This window comes from Lagenorhynchus albirostris, chromosome X (genome assembly GCF_949774975.1).
Source record: "Lagenorhynchus albirostris chromosome X, mLagAlb1.1, whole genome shotgun sequence".
Lineage (NCBI taxonomy): Eukaryota > Metazoa > Chordata > Mammalia > Artiodactyla > Delphinidae > Lagenorhynchus > Lagenorhynchus albirostris.
Window position 1 is genome coordinate 118,551,908 of NC_083116.1, and position 21,074 is coordinate 118,572,981.

General features: G+C 42.2%; 1 protein-coding gene across 4 annotated transcripts in view; it reads right to left on the bottom strand.

The window, feature by feature from the left end:
- Window positions 1-21,074, bottom strand: part of REPS2 (RALBP1 associated Eps domain containing 2) — a 247,104-nt gene that overhangs the window by 171,536 nt on the left and 54,494 nt on the right. For all 4 annotated transcript variants that reach the window (XM_060137540.1, XM_060137537.1, XM_060137538.1 and 1 more), the window contains exon 2: window positions 8,945-9,068. In XM_060137540.1, the coding sequence (XP_059993523.1) occupies window positions 8,945-9,068 (124 nt within the window). The remainder of the gene's footprint in view (window positions 1-8,944; window positions 9,069-21,074) is intronic.

Below are 21,074 nucleotides of genomic sequence, written 5' to 3' on the forward strand. Positions count from 1 at the left end.
AGAGTTCAAATGAAATACTGATAAGGGCCAAGGACACCATGAGCACAGCAATCATTTGTTTCACAATGGCATCTTACGTTGTATTCTTTGAACACAGAAATGCTTTGTATATTAAATAGAAATGACTATTTTTCCCTTCCACAAAGAGAACTATGCCTCTCCTTTTTTAAACACGTGACCCTCTAAGGGAAAAAATCCTTTGTTTTCCCACGTTTGATGGAGTCATGAATATAAGAAATACTTCAATCTCTTCAATTCATTAGAAGAAACATAAGCAGCATAAATGCAGTAACAAATGGCAAATTACAAAGTGGCAGCTGCTGTGCAGTGTCCTCCAACGCTGTCCACTGGAAATATAATGTCAGCCACATATACCATTGTAAATTGTGTAGTAGCTACATTACCAAAAAAAAATGTTAAGTAAAGAAGCCAGTGACAAAAATACAAATACTACATCGTTTCACTTACATGAGGGATCAATCGTCAAACTCATAAAAACAGAAAGTAGAATGGTGGGTGCCAGGGGCCGGGGGTGAAGGGGAGTGAAGAGTTGTTTCACAGGGGCGGAGTTTCCATTTTGCAAGGTGGCGAGATTGGTCGCACAACAACGTGAATATACTAAACACTACTGAACTGTACACTTAAAAATGGTGAAGATGGTAAATCTTATGTTCTATATATTTTGTCACAATTAAAATTTTTAACATTGAAAAAAGCACAAAAGATACAGGTGAAATTAATTTAGTGTATTTTAACCCAATGTTATAGATTACAGCATGTGATCAAGATAAAAATTAATATAATAGTTTACATTCTTTTTTCAGACTAATGCTTCAAACCCCCATGTGTACTTACCTGTACCACAGACCTCAATTCAGATACACCACATCTCAGGCACTCAGGCGCCGCAGTAGTGTGGCTACTGGCTACCCTACTGGAACAGCACAGTTTGGCTGATGGTTGCTATGAAGGAATGTGGACCATTATGGCCAGAAATCTGGATTTGACTAAGAAATACTATAATGTTAAATGTTAACAACTAACTGATTTCTTCTTAAATTACGTAAGGAGTATTTTGTATGGAGGGATGATTTATATAAAGCTTAAGTGTACCACTTGAAGACTTTTAACAAATGTATGTATAAGCTCATAGCAAACACCCAAATTAAGATACATTTCCATCATATAGAATTTGCCTTCATATCCCTTTCTAGTTAATCCCCTCGCCTTGTCCCACTTAGCAACCTATTCTAATTTCTAAATCCACAGATTACCTTTGCCATTATAGAACTTCACATAATGGAATCATACAATATTAATCTTTGTGACCACCTTCTCTGACCAACACTTTGTCTGTGATAATCATCCAATGCACCACATAATCATCCAAAGACATAGTTCATTCTTTTTCATTGCTATGGAATAATCTATTTTTATGAATACATTGAAATTTTTTAAATCCAGTCTCCTGTGATGAACATTTGGGTTGTTTCCAGTTTGGAGCCATTAGGAATATAGCTGCTGTGAACATTCTTATAAATGGTTTTTGACAGACATGAATTCATTTATCTTGGGGATATACCTATGGACCACATTCAACCTGCTGCCTATTATTATGTACAAAATAAGCTATAAGGATGTATTGTACAACAGAGGGAATATAGCCAATGTTTTATAATAACTACAAATGGAGTATAACCTTAAAAAATTGTGACTCACTATACCGTATACCTGTAACATATAATATTGTACATCAAGGTATACTTCAGTTTTAAAAAATAGTATTACCATTAAAAAAAGAATGGGTTTGGGCTTCCCTGGTGGCGCAGTGGTTGAGAATCCGCCTGCCAATGCAGGGGACATGGGTTCGAGCCCTGGTGTGGGAAGATCCCACATGCCGCGGAGCGGCTGGGCCCGTGAGCCGTGGCCGCTGAGCCTGCGCATCTGGAGCCTGTGCTCCGCGACGAGAGGCCGTGATAGTGAGAGGCCCACGCACCGTGATGAAGAGTGGCCCCCGCTCGCCGCAACTAGAGAAAGCCCACGCACAGAAACAAAGACCCAACATGGCCAAATAAATAAATAAATTTAAAAAAAAAAAGAATGGGTTTTACATTTTTGAATGTTTGGAAAACATCAAAAGAAAAATATTTCAGGACGTGAAAATTATGAAATACAAATTTCAATGTCCATAAATAGTTTCACTGGAACACAGCCACAGTCTTTTGTTTACATATTGTCCACTTCTGCTTTCACAGTTCTGGGGCAGAGTTGGATATTTGCAACAAAGGCCATATGGCTCACAAAGCCTAAAATATCCACTACCTAGCCCTTTACAGGAAAAGTTTGCTGACCCCTGTCTTACACAATACAGTGGTTCAAGTAAAATGTAGTCTTACTAAAACAATACAGTTGCATTTAATGGAAAAATATTTTACAGTAATTGACTTTTAAATTTTAAATAATTTAAATTAATTATTAATTTAATTAAAAATTCAATTCCTCACTCGCACTACACACATTTTTAATGCTCAATAGCCAGCCGCACGTGGCTAGTGACTACCATATGAGACAGCACAGTTTAGATGGTTGGCCAAAAAACTACAAGGCAGCTACTACTGGGATACCCCTTCTCCAGGTGAGCCATTTAAGCTCAAAGAGATTAAGAAACTTGCCTGAGGGTACACAAATAAAGAGTGATGGAGCAGGGATTCAAAATCAGGTAGTCTACTGCTAGGGCCTACACTCTTAGCCACTAGGCTACACTGTCATCCTGAAAATTAAAATAGTCTTTGTATTGCAGGTTTGAACATTCAGGCTGAAACTGTGGCGTGTCAGAGGGGGAAATGGTCTAGAGAAAATCTACTGGAAGTATCCACATCTTACAGGTGAGGAACTAAGCCCAAGAAGGGGAGGGTGGGTCTTGTCTTACTCATGCAGCAAAATGGCGGCAGAGCTACAGTCTTAACAACACTCCTGGCCTCCTGGGGCTCCCTTCTCTTCCCACTACTTTTCGTTGCCCATCCATTTATACCAGTTACTTATAGGTTAACAAAAATTAATGACAACGATGTTCAGTAATTCCAAAGTGAAGCCAAACCCACACATTTTCCTTAAGTTACTTGGGAAAAACATCAGGTTGGTCTTACTAACCCAAACCTGGGTTGATCAAAGCCTTATAATCGCCTATCTGCGCTATCCACCTGTTAATTTGGAAAAATTTGTTGCTAATTTGGAAATGGGAAGCTAGATAGCTAGATGAGCAGGTAAAGGCTGCTGTGGGAAGGCTGATCTTATAATTTTTTGGAGGGGTGATGGTAAGTTACAGTTATCCATTATCAATTTCATAAAAGAGCACATTTAACAAAAGGAAACCAAAAAAACCATCTTAAAATTGAACACATTTCCTTTTATAAATAACTCAATCCTTTGTCCTAATTCTTTCTCCTTTCCCTGCAGACTGTGCCAGACTACCACCAGGTCAGGAATGAGGAACACAGCCCTAGAAACCACATGAATCACATTATTGCACTACTGGGGTTCAGAGACTCCCCTTTAAAGGAGCTGTGGGAAAAAATCAAGGGGTCTGTCATGTTGGATAAGAAAGTAAATTACATCTTTATTCTCCCTACCCTAACCATAAGTTAGCATTTCTTTCAATTATGAATGTAAGCAATGAACTGCTGTAATATCGTCAGCAGTGCTTGCAACTTTGTCACCCGCCAAAATCAGATATTTTTATATCACATTACAGTTGCTGTGGACATCCTGAAGTACTGTTTATGTTCATCACTACTCTGAAAGTACGCTAGTTATTTGGATCACAGATCTTTTATTTAATACATTAATAAAGAAGCATGTATACTGCTATATAACAACTTTTTTAAATATCTCAGTTTTAATTTCAAAATACAGTTGACCCTTGAACAACACAGCTTTGAACACTGTGAGTCCACTTACACGCGGATATTTTTCAAGAGTAAATACTACAGAACTACACGGTCTGCGGCTGGCTGGGTCCATGGATGTGGAGGAACCGTGGATATGGAGGGCTGACTATAAATTATACATGGATTAACCCTCCAGTTGTTCAAGGGTCAGTTTTAATTGGTTTCCTTTATAATCCCACATCGTTGTACGCATTTAAAATATTACTCCAAAACAGAGACACAGATGTAGAGGAAAAAACGTATGGCTACCAAGGGGGGAAGTGGGGGGGGGTACAAATTGGTGGATTGGGAGTGACATAGATACAGTACTATGTATAAAATAGAGAACTAATGAGAACCTGCTGTATAGCACAGAGAACTCTACTCACTGCTCTGTGGGGACCTAAATGGGAAGGAAATCCAAAAATGAGGGGATATATGTATACATATACCTGATTCACTTTGCTGTACAGCAGAACACAACATTGTAAAGCAACTATACTCCAATAAAAACTTCTTTAAAAAAAACAAAAACATTACCCCAAGAAGGGGTCCAGAAGCTTCACACTGCCAAAGGGGCCCATGGCACCAAAAAGCTTCAAAACCCTACTCTTGACCCCGCTACACCTCCCCTCGGTCCTCACACCCACTCTTGGCCTGTCTTCGGAAAGGAGGAAGGTACAGGAGCTCCCAGGGCAAATGTTCGCACGTGGTTTCCTCTGCAGGAATTCTCTGCTGGCCCTGAACTTCACACCCGCCGTCCGTCCTTCTAAGTCAGCTTTCACCAAACGTGTCGCCCCAGCTCCCACTAGGGTGAGGCCAGAGAGAAGCCTGGGGCCAGCCCTCTCAGGGCCGTGGAAAGGCAGTGTCAGCACTTGCAGGGCCCGGGGAGCGAGCGCAGGGAGTTATACACCCTGGGTGCCTCTTGCCTACCCCCAGTTCAGGCCCTGATGTGACCAAATCTGTACTCAGAGCTTAAGCAAAGCTCCTGAAAATACTCCACCCAGCTGTCTTCAGAAGTCACTCTGAACCCTGGCTCCACGGAAGAATCACCTGGGGAGCTCTGAAAACCCCCCTCGCTCAGGCCACACCCCAGGCTAATTTAATGATAATTTCTGCAGGTGGCCCCAGGTACTCGTATTTTTTATTTTGCATTTAAAGTTACCCAGATGGGGCTTCCCTGGTGGCGCAGTGGTTGAGAGTCCGCCTGCCGATGCAGGGGACGCGGGTTCGTGCCCCGGTCCGGGAAGATCCCACATGCCGCGGAGCGGCTGGGCCCGTGAGCCATGGCCGCTGAGCCTGTGCGTCCGGAGCCTGTGCTCCGCAACAGGAGAGGCCACAACAGTGAGAGGCCCACGTACCGCAAAAAAAAAAAAAAAAAAGTTACCCAGACGATTCTCAAGGGCAGACGAGGGTGGGAACCAAAGCCTGAGAAAGATGACTTCTGTAGGCATCCCTCAGCAGTTCCAGGTGAACCTGAATTCCAAATGTTTGAGTTTAAAGAGTGACAGCTGATTAAGACTCGCTCCCCATGCACAGGCATTTATGTCTTCATTCATTCAGTCAGTCATTCATTCATTCATTCATTCAACAAACATGCTCTGAGTACCCACAAGGCCCCTCAGTGCAGGGATTACCAGAAGCTCCTCCTTTCCCCTTGGACTTGCAGACTGCTAAGGAAGACAGACAAAAAACTTGTCAAACCTGTAAAGGAGTATTTACAAACTCTGATAAAAGTGCTATGAAGGAGCGGGCGGTGAGAGAGAATAAAGTAGGGAGGGGCCTGCCACATTACCTAGCATTATCTAATGGGCCCATCCAAGGAGTACCTCATTCCCTAGGGATGTGTGCTTTTTAAGTTACTATTTACTCTTGATTAGGCATTTTACAATTCTGAAAGTGTAGATATTAACTTGTAGAAAACTGTTAGCTAACAAATACTTCTTGTCTGACAGCAATGCAAATGAATTTTATCTTAGAAAAGAGTATAATAACCCAGTTACAGTTTTATTGCACTGTAGGGCATTAATCAATTTTATATGTAATTTAGCAATCTTATTCCAGCATTCTTTCTTTCCATGACTATAAATACTTCTGACTTTCTTGAACCAGCTTTACTACATGCTGGTTCCTTTGTTGATGAATAATTTGACAGGACATACTTTAGAAAGGATGGTGGGGGCGGCCTCGGAATCCTGAAGAATAAGGAGGAGGAGCCAGCATGGGAAGGAGAGGGGGAAGAACAGACCGCTAGCAACCCAACACCTCGACATAACATATGGTCTTTCCTACAACAGGAAAAGAGGTGGCCCAGAAATGGCTAGAAGGCCAGTGAGGCTGGGGGACAGACTGCAAGCAAGAAGAAGAGGTTTGAGATGAGGATGGAGAAGTAGGCAGAGACTAGGTTATGCAGGGCCTTACAGATCAGTGTAGGGACTCCGAACTTAGCACTATGTACCACAAGCAACCACTGGGAGGGTTTCAAGAAGCTGGATAAAATGATCTGGTGGCTATTTTGAAAAGACCACTCTTACCGCTGTGTGGGAAAAGAGACTGGCGTAGAGAATAGAGAAGGCCAAGAAACCAATGACAAAATCATCGTGGTGCTCAGGTGTGGCTGCAGGTGGCCTGGTCCAGCAGAAGCAGAGAGATGGAGGGAATGGGCAGTGGATTTTGATGGATTATATTGTGAATGAGGGAAAGGGGGGAATCAAGAAGGGCTTCTATCCACATGCTGTGCAGTGCAGCCATAAAATAAGAAAAAATAAATATCAAAAAAAAAAAGAATGGCTTCTAAGTTCCTGGCTTAAGCAACTGCATATGGTAGGGGTATTCAGCAAAATGGGAATGGCTAGGGGTTAGAGGTTAACATACACACAGGCACATGTCATTCATGAAATAAGGGTATGACTCTTACAGAAGGAAGGGTAGACTCACAACTCCTTGGGTGTGACAGGGCCTTTTAAAGGTAGCAGTCTTTCAGATTAGGTTCTCAGAGAGCATTCTCTTTGGCCTTCAAGGTTTGTGTCATCAAACATTAAGCTAATGGATTTCAAGCAACAAATCGGAAAATGCTAAGTAGCAGCTCAAAGTTTGGCCCTGTCTTGCCCTCATCCTTATTCAACATATGCTGACTACAAATAACTATCATTTAATAAATCTTTAAATGAAGGAAGGAAATTCAGAATTAACTCTGAGTATACTTAAACCCTCAGAGGTAAAAGGCAGCATCAGGATTTATAAAATACAATGGAGAAAGCCTTGTATTTGGGAAAAGGGTTAATCCTTTACACAAGTGATAACTTAGTCCATCCCTTCCACCCCGTCCCCCCAGGAAATTAAGCTGTAGATCTGAGCACAAATCAGGTAAAAGACTTCAGTCTAACCAAATATACGCAACAAAGGTGTCAGAAGTTTATTCTTTTATATAATAAAGCAACTCTTAACTCTTCCAGAAGATGAAGTTGGGGGATACTACAATAAAGCTTAATGACCATTTACAATGGAATGGAAACTATCACTGCCTACCACAAATCGAAATTCAGTGAGCTGTAACTTTGAACTAATCACAGCAAGTGAATGATAGCAGTGACCATTAGACACCAAACCGGCCACTGAAATAATACTTCATCATGAAACCTATTTTGGAACCAAATTTTCTAATACTGAGGGATGCTTTGGGGGTCAGATTTTTTTTCCCATTCGGAAAACATCCAGGATTACAGATTAGAGTCAGCACCTTACTAAACAGAAAGAATCATCAAGAAGAGGCTACTCTGCATAGCAATGAAGAGCACGGAAACTGGAGGCTGAGCTCCTGGCTAGAGCTGGTTAGAACCTTACAATCCTTAGGCAAGTTACTCAGCCTGACCCACCGCAAAGCAGGAAGCGAGCCTTTATTCCATTAGGCACTGAGATTTCAATGGTACTTGTTATCACAGCTTATCGAAGGCAATGGAAACTGACACAATTATCTAATGTAGGTAGATGTCATGAGGACTAAATGAGATGGTGTCTGACACCCACTAAGCCTTTAATAAAGGTTAGCAGGATGATTGCGGCCGTTAGTGTAAAAAGCTTTCATTTCCCATAGTCAAGCTATCAGAATCTTCTCTGCTATTTGCAGCTGTCCTACAAGGTTGTCACGGACTAACCATAAATCCTCAACCCACGTCGAGGTCCACCAGGGACTTCACAGAACAGGTAGGAACAGCGGAGTCATTTTTATCTCAAAATGAGGAAAAGGACAAAGTTCCTGCATAGCTGTGTGGCCACAGGAAAGTAATTCATATCAGAGTGAACTAAAAAAGGACCTCAGCACATCCACTGAATAACCACCTTCTTTAAACAGCGTGGTAAAACCAGTACTGAAGAAGTGCAAATGATGCTAAGAGTTTGGGGCTTTACTCTTGGTTTAAGTGCTCAAGTATGTCCTGGGTTGGGGGCAGGGATAGCAAGGTAAGAAAATGGTAAATCAAAACTTTGAGAAGATAAATTCATTCTGCAAAAATCTTGGTAGCCCCCGAGTACTTAACAATCATGAAAATAGTGCTTTGGGAATTGGGAGATTAAAAGATGATCATACCTGACGTGCCTGGCAGGGAAAGAAGAGAGACAGAAGGGGCAGTTCCACTCAAATTCTCCTAGTTACTCAGCCCTAATAGAGCCTTAAACGACATTATAGATTCCTCGAGTGGAAAATTAAACGGTCTTATTATTTTGCCACAGGCTCTAGAATCCCCATCCCAATCTTTGCCGGCTAAAGAACGAAATCTATTTTTAACTGCAAGTGAGTTAAAAGGAACTAATCTCAGGTCACTCTGAATTTTTTTCTCATTAAAAAAGAAAAAAACCACTAAGATACCTGGTAAGTTTTATTTTACTTTAAAGAAGAGTTGGAAGAAGAAAGGAAAAATTCCACAAATGCTTATAGAACAGGCCTTAAACCCACTAAAAATGGTTATCATAAACAGGAAACCTGTCATGGATAATAAAATGTATCAATGGGAGATACTTACCACATTTAATACTCTCTATCCGCACGGGGAGGCCAGACTGTGCTGCAGCAATTAATTTCAGGGCAACGTAAAACTGTGTTGGACCAAAATAACCAACCCGCTTGGCACCACAGAGTTCTGTGATCTGAAAACAGACAAGAGAAGGGATGCTGAAAACTCCATTTCATAACAGCAAAATGAGACAAAATAGATTATGAAATCTCAAGGATTTCATGGGGTAACTAACCAAAAAGTCCCTGGAGAACCTATGGGTACACGCTGGTTGGATTCTTTTTCCTCCAGTTTGCAGGGAGGTTTTCAATTTGGATAATTCAATTCTACCTACGCGTGATGTTTCAGGACTGGGTGGTTATTCCTCCTCTTTCAAAGATAAAAATAAAGGTGACGAAGAATGGCTGTTAAGCTTCTTACAAAAGAGTGACTTTTTCAGGGGGTGGATTGTAACATACAAAGTCTAAAGTCTAGAAAGTCACCGGGGTGAAGAGAGAACAGATTAGTCATAATCACTACTTGTGGGTTATCCTAGTTGATCGAAATTAAAAGTGAGTTATTTTTTTAAATTATTTTTTAAATTTTTTTTTTTTTTTTTTTTGGCTGCGTTGGGTCTTCGTTGCTACGCGTGGGCTTTCTCTAGTTGCAGTGAGTGGGGGCTACTCTTCGTTGCGGTGCACGGTCTTCTCCTGGCGGTGGCTTCTCGTTGCGGAGCACGGGCTCTAGGCGCATGGGCTTCAGTAGTTGTGGCTCACAGGCTCTAGAGCACAGGCTCAGTAGTTGTGGTGCATGGGCTTAGTTGCTCCGCGGCATGTGGCATCAGGGCTTGAACCCATGTCCCCTGCATTGGCAGGTGGATTCTTAACCACCGCACCACCACGGAAGTCCCTTCAATGACTTCTTTAAAGTTACTTCAAAGTAACAGATACTCAAAAGTTCAAATAATAGTAAGTGGGGGTGAAGAAGTAACAAGCACCCCCACTCCCTTTGGTGCCCCAAAGGAAAACATTTTCATTTCTCCTAGAAATGTTCTCAGCATATATATATAGCACACACCTGTTTTTCTTGTTGCTTATTCAAACTTTATGAAAATAGAATACCACATACTATTTTGCAACTTGCTTTTCATTTAGCATCATCCCCTGAATATTTTTCTCTAGCGCACAGTTAAAATTACCACTTTATTTTAACAACTGCATAATATTCTGCTATAAAGATACACTGTGCATTTTTTATTATTATTCTTAGTTGGTCCTATGGATAGAGTTTTAGACTTCCAATAATTAACCTAACAAACACTTTCAGAACAAACTATAAACAGACACTAAGTAATCTGAAGAAAATTCCTATTAAAATTCAACTGGGATGTCAACAAAAAATAGCAGAATAAGGGTCTCCAAAAATTCTCTCCTCCATCAGAGCAATGAGAAACCAACAAAAATGGACACAACTCTGGAAATTAACCAAAAGTCTGCAGCAATGCGGGGAGTGTTTATTCAAGAAAAACAGCTGAATCTCAGGAAAAACAGCAAGCTTTGTGGCATTTTAAGTGGCCTTACTTCCATTCTCTCCCACCCGCATTCCAGGTATTTTCACTGTATTGCAGGCATCCCCTGCCTGCAGTCACAGCGAGACTGGCAGCCACAGAAGGAGTCAGGACAGAGCTGGGCTTCTTGGATGTGAAGACTACTGTTTGTCATCAAACTCGGGTAGTTTTTCACTATTATTTCTTCAAATATTTTTCTGGCCCTTTCTCTCTTTCTCCTGTTGGTACTTCTGGTACTTCCAGTAGCCCACAGTCCACCTCTCCTAGCCCTAGACTATGAGCTGGGGTTGCAGGGAGTGAGTCCTGTCTTCTCAGCTAGACCCACGGAAAACAGAGCCTCCACCATGTGGAACTGGTGGGGGTGGGGAGAGGAAGAGGTCGTGGCTCAGAGGCTGCTGGCTCACTGTTCTTACTAAGATTTAGGAGATTTTCTTGAATAAATGTTTCTACGTTTGCTGTATGTCTTCAGGTCAATTTCCAGAGACTTTAAATGATTATCCTTTACAATTTTTACCAGTTAAGAGGCTCTTTCACTGGAAAGAGGATCTGCTGAGTTTCTCACACTGTCATTCCAAAGTCTCAACCCTCCCGGATTCATTCTTGAGTGGAGAAGCAATAGGGTGTTATGGTAAAGAGAACAGTTCTTGGAGTAAATGACTTAGGTGTGAATCCTGGCCCTAGCACCAACCGGCTACCTGTATAACCTAAGGCAAGTTACTTATCTCTCGTGCCTCAGTCTCCCCTTAAGTGTAAACAGGTACTTACCTCATGAAGGCTAAAGTAGTAGTGCCCACAACAGTGTCCATTCAATAAACATGCCATTGTCTAATTTTTTGGTCTACTTGTTTATTTTGTTCCCATTCTAGCTGCATATTAGAATAACCCGGGAGCTTTTGAAAAATAGAGACCTAGCCTCCACCCCCAAAGATTCTGCTTTAATTGGTCAGTGGTGTGGCCCAGGCATGGGTGACAATCCAAATGCTAATGATCACCAAACCGCTCTCTCCAAACCTAACAACTCAGATACTTCATGCACTTTTCCAAAACACTACTGGACAACTCTACGTGGATACCCTAAGCCATCTCAGACATAACATAAATTAAATAAGCCCTACTCATTTGCCCTTCCCCACATATCCTTGAACCTACAGATCTTCCAGCAGCCCTCGCCTCAGTTGCTGGCATCAACAATTCCATATCCCAAATCAGAAACTTATCTTCGATGCTAACCACATTCACATCTATCACAGAACCATCTGCCAAATCAAGGCTATCTTCTCCTTTGCCTTGCCTTAATCCTTCCTAATATCTCACCTGGCCATCGTGACATATTTTATTTTTTAATAGAATTCACACAAATTACTGTACAGGGACAGGTTTCTCTTTTAAAGTGTGACTTTCATATAATAGTGTGTCAGTTTTCCTCAGGTGTACAAGGAGGCATCAATACTTATTATCAGAATTTGTTTCTAGAAGAAATGTTGCTCTTGAAACTTAAACTTTTTTCCAATAATTTATATATTTAGCTTTTTATTGAAGTATATTCCTATAGAAAAGCATAATATACAAACAGAAAAGCATACAAATAAGTGTATAGTATGTAGTTAGATGCGTTTTCACAAATTGAATACAACTACATAACGAGCACCCAGATCAAGAAACAGGGACTTCGCTGGTGGTCCAGTGGTTAAGACTCCACGCTCCCAATGCAGCGGGCCTGGGTTTAATCCCAGGTCAGGGAACTAGATCTCACGTGCCTCAACGAAGATCCCGCATGCCCCAGCTAGGACCCGGCGCAGCCAAATAAATAATTTTTTAAAAAAAATGAAAGAAATCCAAACTTACAAGCCTCTAGAAGCCCCCCTTCGAAGCTCCTTTCAGTCACTACCCACCCGTCATTTTCCTAACTTCTAATACTACAGATTAGTCTTGCTTGTTTCTAAACTTGTTTGTGACATTCTTCCAAGTTGTTGAGTGAAACTGTGGTTCACTCATTTTTGTTGTCACTCAGTATTATTTATCCCCTGCCACTGGACATCTGTATGGTTTCCAGTTTCGGTGGGGATTGCGGGGGAGTACTGAAAGTTCCAACCCTCTAGCCATCTGGTTCCCTGGAAGCAGCTTCCAACCTTGTTACCTAGGGACTTTTCCAAAAGTCACCTCGTTAACATAAAAGACACTTTTATTGCTCTTATCACAGGAAATCCCAAGGGTTTTTGAAGCTCTGTGCCAGGAACTGGGTTGAAGACCAAATATATATTTCTTATTATAAAATCACATCACAATAGGCCATTTGCACGTAACTGATTCTCTACTAGGCTAAGCTCCATGAAATAGGGAGATGTGTGTCTTGCTCACCAGTTCCTTTCCCTGCCACGTTGATTATGCTTAATAAATAGTGGTTGAACAAATAATTTTCTCGAACCAGTCTCTCCTCAGCTCATCTTCCAACTCCAGTTCATCCTCCATAGTGCCTGCATATCTGCCTTTTAAAAGCTAACAATACTGTTCTCATGCTTAAAGGCATCTCAGCCTGGATCCCCACCACCTCAGGACAAAATCCTATCTTCTTAGTGCAGCATTAAACTTCCTTCACAACCTGGCCCTGAGCAGCTTCTCTAGTTTCATCTCTGGACACACACATGCACACAATTCTGTAGCTGCATTCAGCTTCTCCTGCTTTCCCAAGCACATCCTGATCTTCTACATTTCTGTGCCTAAGGTACACGGTGCAGAAGATGGGAAACTAAACAGCCTTGAAGTCAAGGTTGGTCAGGCTGAAATCTAGTTTCCTCGTATATATTGATAAAATAGAGAGATTGTCTCTCCCATAAGACTATGAGGGAAAAAATTAAATAATGTACTAAATGAACCTGATATGATGCTTAACGGTGTTCAATAATTGTTGGGTTCCATTCCATTCACCTCGACCTAGAACATCCTCACTCCCCACTAGATTAAACTCAAATGTTACTGCTCTGTAGCTCCTTCTCAACTCACCAGGTATAGTCTCTTTTCCCAGTGTACTCTCTGACTATTCAAATGTCTATAAATGTCTATCACATGATACCTTATTGTCTTGGATTTGCTCCAAAATAAAAGGAGGAAAGGGAGTAACTGGAGAGTATGGGTGAAACAAGCATTACTGAGAGTTGAAAATGCCTGAAGTTGGGTGACGGGTTTGTGAGGGCTCATCCTCCTACTGTGTATGTTTGTATACATTTAGAAATTCTCCATATTCAAGCTTTTTAATGTCTATTTCAGCACTTATCAAATATTATAATTATCTGTTTATCTCTGCCTCCCATTAAAATGTCTTCTCTCCAAGGGCAATGGTTAATTTCTATTTATCTCCTAGCGCAAGGATAGGCATACAGTATACAGTCCAAAAAATTCTCCATCAAGTGAATGAAGCAACCCTCACAAATAAAAAGTAACTGAGTTGTTTGTTTGTTTGTTTGTTTGTTTTTCTGGCTGCATTGGGTCTTCGTTGCTGTGTGCGGGCTTTCTGTAGTAGCCGCGAGCGGAGGCTACTCTTCGTTGCAGTGCACGGGGTTCTCACTGTCATCGCTTCTCTTGTTGCGCAGCACAGGCTCTAGGTGTGCAGGCTTCAGTAGTTGTGGCCTGCGGGCTCTAGAGCGCAGGCTCAGTAGTTGTGGCACACAGGCTTAGTTGCTCCGTGGCATGTGGGATCTTCCCGGGCCAGGGCTCGAACCCATGTCCCCTGCATTGGCAGGCGGATTCTTAACCACTGTGCCACCAGGGAAGCTCAAGTAATTGTGTTTTATAATACATTCCTTACTGTGAATAAATAAATTACACATCTTCGGATACAGGATTGCCTATACATGGAAAAAAACTAACATCATCAATATAGGTGTCTTGCAGAGTAATTCCTAATATTGAGAAACTGTAATCCTTGCCACGTGAACAACTTAACAACTATATTTCAGTCAGTGTTAATTTATTATCAAGGTAACCTTCCTTTTTAGCACAACTATCACACAGAACTAGAAAAGCTCTTAACTAAAGGTAACTGAAATTGCTGCTAAAATATTCACTGTGGTACTTCAAGACTAACACCCAAATCTGGCATTAGTAAACCGCCTCATTTACCTTGGAATCTGTCCTTTGCTCCCATATACCAGTAGAATCACTGCTTTGTAGCCAATGTAGAATATACACACATAAGTGAGGTAAGCCCATAGGCCACTCTTCTTGCTCTTTGTACACCAAACCTCCATGAGACATGCCAAGAACTTTCTGAAATAGTCAAGCCGCAAGGATGATAAATTATAGGCCTTTGGAACTTACATATGGAATCTCGTAAGCTTGAGACTTCTCAGTCCAAACTGCAGGTTAATTCTGTAAGTTTTTTTTCTTTATTGAGGTTCAAAATGTTCTAAATCTAAATTCTCCGTGGAAAAGTTCTAAATTGTGGGTAGAAACGTTTTAATGCAGTCTAAAGAAAAAATTGTGGTGCTTTATCCCAGATACTCAACTAGCAGGAGATATTTTATGTAACTGCTCCTTCAAACAGTCCCAGTTGCCAAGATTTTCTCAAAATAAAGAAAAAATGAAAAGACTCCACTCCTCTTCTTTAGTCTAAACTCCAAACCTGCAACCCTCTCAGCTGGACCCATCTTAGGTTACACATTGTGCAAAGTTCTAACACATAACAAGAACCTATGGACTCATGTTTGTTTTCTCAGGTGGAAGGCAAGAGATGGGATGAAAAAAAAAAAGGAATGGATGAAATCAACTTCCTCACAGCCTACAGATGTACGCTCAACTGTCGGGGTGCTGGACATGCATCAGAAAAATTCACTGACCATTTGGGAGGAACCTGGACCAAGTTCTGGAAGAAGATGGAAGGCCACTAAAATAGCTTCCCTCCTACCTAATTCTGAAAGATTAAGTGGCTGTGCTGAGTAATCAGTCCACACCCGTTCCAGTTTGCCTGAAATAATACTTTCCTTCCGAGCTGAAATGTAATAAATTTTCAAAACTGTTCAAAGGTTTGAATAAGCTTCCTCCTTCAAGTATTTTTAAAGACTTCCTCAGAGAGATTTAAAAATTCAACGTCCTGGCGTGAGGGGTTGGAAGAATTCTCCAAGAACATTAGTGGACCCCTATTTTCTATTCTCCCTCCACCACAGCTCCCCAAGTTCATAGTCTCTGCTCACAAACCTACTCCTTCAAGTCCGGCCCCCAGACTCCTGAGACCTCACACACCATACTCCACATTCCCTCCAAGATATCTTATTAAAACAAGACCGCCCCCCCAACTCAAGCAGGCTTCCGGGGCTCCTCGTGCCCTTTCTTGTAAAACCCAGAGCCCTGAGCATGGTTTTGAGCCCTCTCCTCTGGCCCAAACTACCTTGCCAACAAGCTTGTCTCCTCCCCTTCCTGCATCCAAGGCTTCAGCCACTCCAGATGCCAACCGGCCTCTCAACACAGGACAGCCATGCAGGCCTCTCAGCACCTGGCATGTCTCTCACCTGGAAGCTGGATGTCTCCCCACTTCTTTTTTGTTTGTTTGTTTTTAAATGTTTCTTTCCTTTCTTTCTTTTCTTTCCTCCCTCCCTTTCTTCCTTCCTTCCAGCTGCGCTGGGTCTTAGTTGCGGCACATGTGATGTTCGTTGCAGCATGTGGACTTCTGAGTTGTGGCATGCGGACTTCTTAGTTGCAGCATGCAGACTCTTAGTTGCGGCATGCATGTGGGATCTAGTTCCCCGACCAAGGATCAAACCCAGGCCCCCTCCATTGGGAGTGCAGAGTCTTACCCACTGGACCACCAGGAAAGTCCCCCTTCCCCACATCTTTACCCACCAGACTCTTTCTTCAAATCACCTCAAGACCAACCTTATCTTTGAAACCACAGTCAATTCCATTCTGTATTCCCATAGTCCTTTTCACTACTTTTCTGTCACATCACTAGCCTTTTAATAGAGCAAAATCACTATTCTGGTCATTGTCTCCCCTGTACCGCATCTCTTTCCCATACCCCTCAAGTGCCCAGCACAAGGCAAGAGTATATCTTTATCATTTGTATCCCCCAGGACTAATACTTTACGATGCTTACTACATAGTCGGTTGCTCAACGAATGTTTGTTGAATTAATTGGCTTTCACAGCCCATAGTCCCAGAATGCTCTTCTTTCTCTCATCTTGTAATTACTTTTACAAGTGACTGCTAAATGGGCTTTAGTCATCTCACACCATAGAGGCTGAAGAGCTCCTGCAGGAATATAACAGCGTATTAGCTGCTCTGTCCCCTCCCTGCTCAGTCAGCTAGGAGGGACCAGGCAGGGTCAGAGAATGAGGATCAGACTACACCATGCTCTGCCCTGGTCCTCAGCCCCTTCCCCTGACCCTCAGCCCCTTCCCCTGACCCTCGGCCCCTTCCCCTGGCCCTCCGCCCCTTCCCTTGACCTTCAGCCCCTTCCCCTGGCCCTTGACCCCTACCCCTGGCCCTCCGCCCCTTCCCCTGGCCCTCGGCCCCTTCCCCTGGCCCTCGGCCCCTACCCCTGGCCCGCAGACCCTTGCCCTGGCCCTCGGCCCCTACCCCTGGCCCTCGGCCCCCTACCCCTGGCCCTCGGCCCCTTCCCCTGGCCCTCGGCCCCTACCCTTGGCCCTGGGCCTCTACCCCGGCCCTCGGCCTCTACCCCTGGCCCTTGGCCTCGCCATCTAGAACACCTCAGTGGTTCTCCAGCCACTCAGTGTGCTAAAGATGCATCACGGCCTTCTGCCTCCAGCCTCCTTCTGCTTAGCGTACCCCCAGGAGACGCCAGCCTCCATACAGGCCCCCTCGAAAACAGAAATAAAGAGGATTTGAAGTACATGTGTAAAAGTTGTACCTCAGCCTCTCGGGAAAGAGCTGAAGAGTGAGGTCCACTGTCCTGGGTTTTCCTTTCCCACTCATGTAAACGTTCTAAATATCAAGAGGGACTTTCAGTCCAGGGGGACCTGGGTGAGCCACCCGAGAAAATACGAACCCCCAGATCTGATCACCCAACATGAGGCGCCCCACCACATGCCTAAGCCAAAGTCCCACCCCGTTAAAGAGAAAACAGACATTCAGGGCTCACGTGTGATTTCAGACACGGAAGCCCACTAATACCTGAAAGTACTTATTAAAGTATCCTGGGCACCTCCCCACTGAAAGTACCACACTCAGTGCCAAGACAGGAAGTAAGCCGTGCTGAACGAAACGACTTACTCTTTTCTCTCTCTCTCATCCTCCTCCAACTCCCTTTTCCTCCCTGCCTCTTTTTCCTCCCTCCCCCACCTCTAAATAGTTTACTATTCACCTACCAAAACAGGACTATTCTCCTACACTATCCCCCCATCATCACCACATCTGAGGGAGTCAACATTAATATTATCACACAACATATGGTCCATACTCTCATGTCCTCAATCGTCTTAAAAATGGCCTATAGAACTGAATTTCCCCTCTCCCATCCAGGATTTAATCAATGTTTGTGCATTACATTTTTATCTTATGTCTCCTCTGTCTTTCCCTAATCTAAAACAATCCCACCTCCGTTCTTCACTGACACTGAATCCTTTCAAGAGTTCAGGCCAGTTGTCCTGCAGAATGTTCCACATTTTGGATTTCTGTTTCCTTGGGATAACATTCAAGTCAAACATTTCTGGCAAGAACACCACACAGGTGGTACTGTGATACAGTAAGAGGTACACAACAGTGAGGGGTACATACTTTCAGAACATCCCACCACTAATTGCCAAGCTTGGCCATTTGGTTAAGAGGGTGACTGCTAGATCTCTCCACTGCAAAAACATATTTTCACATAGTACATTGAGACCATTTGAAAATTCTATCCCCTGACAAATCAGCTTTTGACTCTGCCCAATACTAATTGCAAGTAAGCCTAGCTAAATTACATCAGCATCTACAGAACTGGAATCTTAACACAAAAATCGTAACAAACATGGGGATGATATTTATTCCATGAGGTGGCTATCCTTGCCTCCAGTTTATGCACAAATAAATGCCACAACTCAGAAAGTTCAGTGAGATGTTCAAGGTCACAGGTTCAGAGCCAGTACTCAGACCTACATGGGCCTGGGTCCAAATGTAAAGGTTTTTCCATTACATCAGGGGTTGGAAAACTGATGTTCACAAGCCAAATCTGGCCCACTGCCTGGTCTTGTATGTGCTGAGAATGTTTTTTACAGATGAACATTTGCAGTCAATTTGATGATAGGGAACACTAACTTTGAATTCTATGAGGTAAAATGTTATCCCCAAAACAAGAATTCCATGCTTCTTACTAGTAGATCTGTATTAATCCCCCACCCCCGCAAAAAAACACTTGTACTCAATTATCATATTTTGAATTTTGTCAATAAAAACTTTGTGGAAGTTTGCTTTCTCTCTTGTCATATAAGTACCTATACAATATCCTCAATTTTGCCTCTTGGCCCGCAAAGCCTAATATTTACTACCGGGCCCTTTACAGAAAGGGTTAGCAAGCCCTGATAAGACACTGCCTCCCAGAGGCATGACATCCTGCAGATACGCTCAAAGCCGGGCAGAAAGGTATTTTCCTAAACTATCAGCCACACTAAGTAAATTCCAACTTAAAGAGTGAACATTTCCAGTAGAAGAAAAGAACACACATGTATCCCCACCCATTTTCCACCCATTTATATACATTTGTTTAAATTTTTCAGGAGCTTTTGCACTAAGGCTTCCTACATTACTGTAAACTTCCACAATAACCAACTAGAGCCATATTTCAGATATGAGCAAAATCTATGTAATAATTCACATGCTAAAAATGATATTTTGCTTCTCTCAGCCTTATTGAGGTAGCATAATTGACAAATAAAATTGCCACATATGTAAAGTGTACAGTGTGATGACTTAATGTACATATAGACTGTGAAAGGATTCCTACCATCGAGTTAATTGACACATTCATCACCTCTCATATTTACCTTTTTTGTGTGTGTAAGAACACTTAAGTTCTACTCTCTAAACAAATTTCACTTACACAATACCACTATCAACTACAATCACCATGTTATACAGCAGAATCTCGTATCTTATTCATCTTAGAGCTGAAAGTTTGTACCCTTTCACCAGTGACTCTCCCTATTTCCTGTACCCCACAACCCCTGGCAACCACCATTCCATTCTGTTTCTATAAGCTCAACGTATTTTTTTCTTTTTTTAGATTCCATATATAAATGATACCATGCAGTATTTGTCTTCATCTGTCTTATTTCACTTATTTGCTTTTTAGTTTTAAAAGAAGAAGGTGTTATAAATCTTCATAACCATTCTTTGAAAACATCCCTATGCATCTGTCAACACATAATGATCCAAGATCTCCCAACATGTAAGCTACTCCCAAGTTGCAAATCAATTTTGGAAGCTCCATTATCTTTCAGATCCCCCAAGATGCCATTTAATTTAGGACCAGAGAGCCTATACTAAATTGCAGACCGAATCCAGCCAAGATAATTAATTGATAGATGAATGAATGAATGAATGGCAGAGGTTATGACCCCAGATCCAGCTTGTCAACATTTGTGGCCCAAGGCCAAAACTCACCCCAGTAGTAGGGAAGACCCAACCTGCCACTCTGGCTCACATGGAATCTGAACAGGGAAAAGACTCTGGGCAAAAAACTAGGAACTTACACACTGCCAATGGAAGCACAGAACAGTACAGAGACCATTTGGCAACATCCATAAAAATTACAATAAAAAATAATAATTATAATCAAACTTTGGACCTAGCGATTCTACCTCTAGGAATTTACATTCCACTTTATACAAGCAAAATGACATACGTACAAGTTCATTCAATATGTATCATCTAAGATACAGATTTGAAAACACCTAGAGGTCCATCATCTAAAATATTAATCAATCGTGGTTCATTCACACAACAGAATTCTAGGCAGCTCTGGTAGAGATCTGTCATATCTGTGATTGCCCATCATCTCTTAAAAAGCCTTTCTCTACTGAGAAATTTCTCATATTACAAATCTCACATCCCAGCTTGAAAGCTGAGAATCCAATTCCTAGGCTCCTTTGCAGCTAAACTGCAAACATGTGACCAGGTCTCCATTGATGGGAATATCCACACAAGACTTTGAGAAGTAAGAAGTGTAAGACAAGAGACTCTGCTCAGAGCTTCTACTTTTGCAGGGGAAGCTGCCTTCCTGGCTCAGGATGACGGTGGAAGCAACTGCAGTCCAGTCAAATCCCTGCTACCTGCTGCTCAGTACAGGCAGGAGCATGGGTGGCTCCCACCGAATACTAGAACTACGCACGGTTTGGCCATTGTTTCTGGAAAGTTAGATGCGCCCTCTTCTTCCAGACCTCCAAACGATTCCATGAGTTGCCTAAAAATCCTAATACCTTTTTGACTTAACCATCTGGAGTGGATTCAGTTGTTTGCCACAAAAGCCACCAAATAAAAAAGAATGAGGAAGCTCTTTGTGCACTCATATGGAAAGATCGTTAGGTTAAACTGCTGAAAAGAAAAAAGCAAGATGCACAATAGGGCATGGCAGGTATTTTTTTTTAAAGGGGTTGAATCTAGATGCAT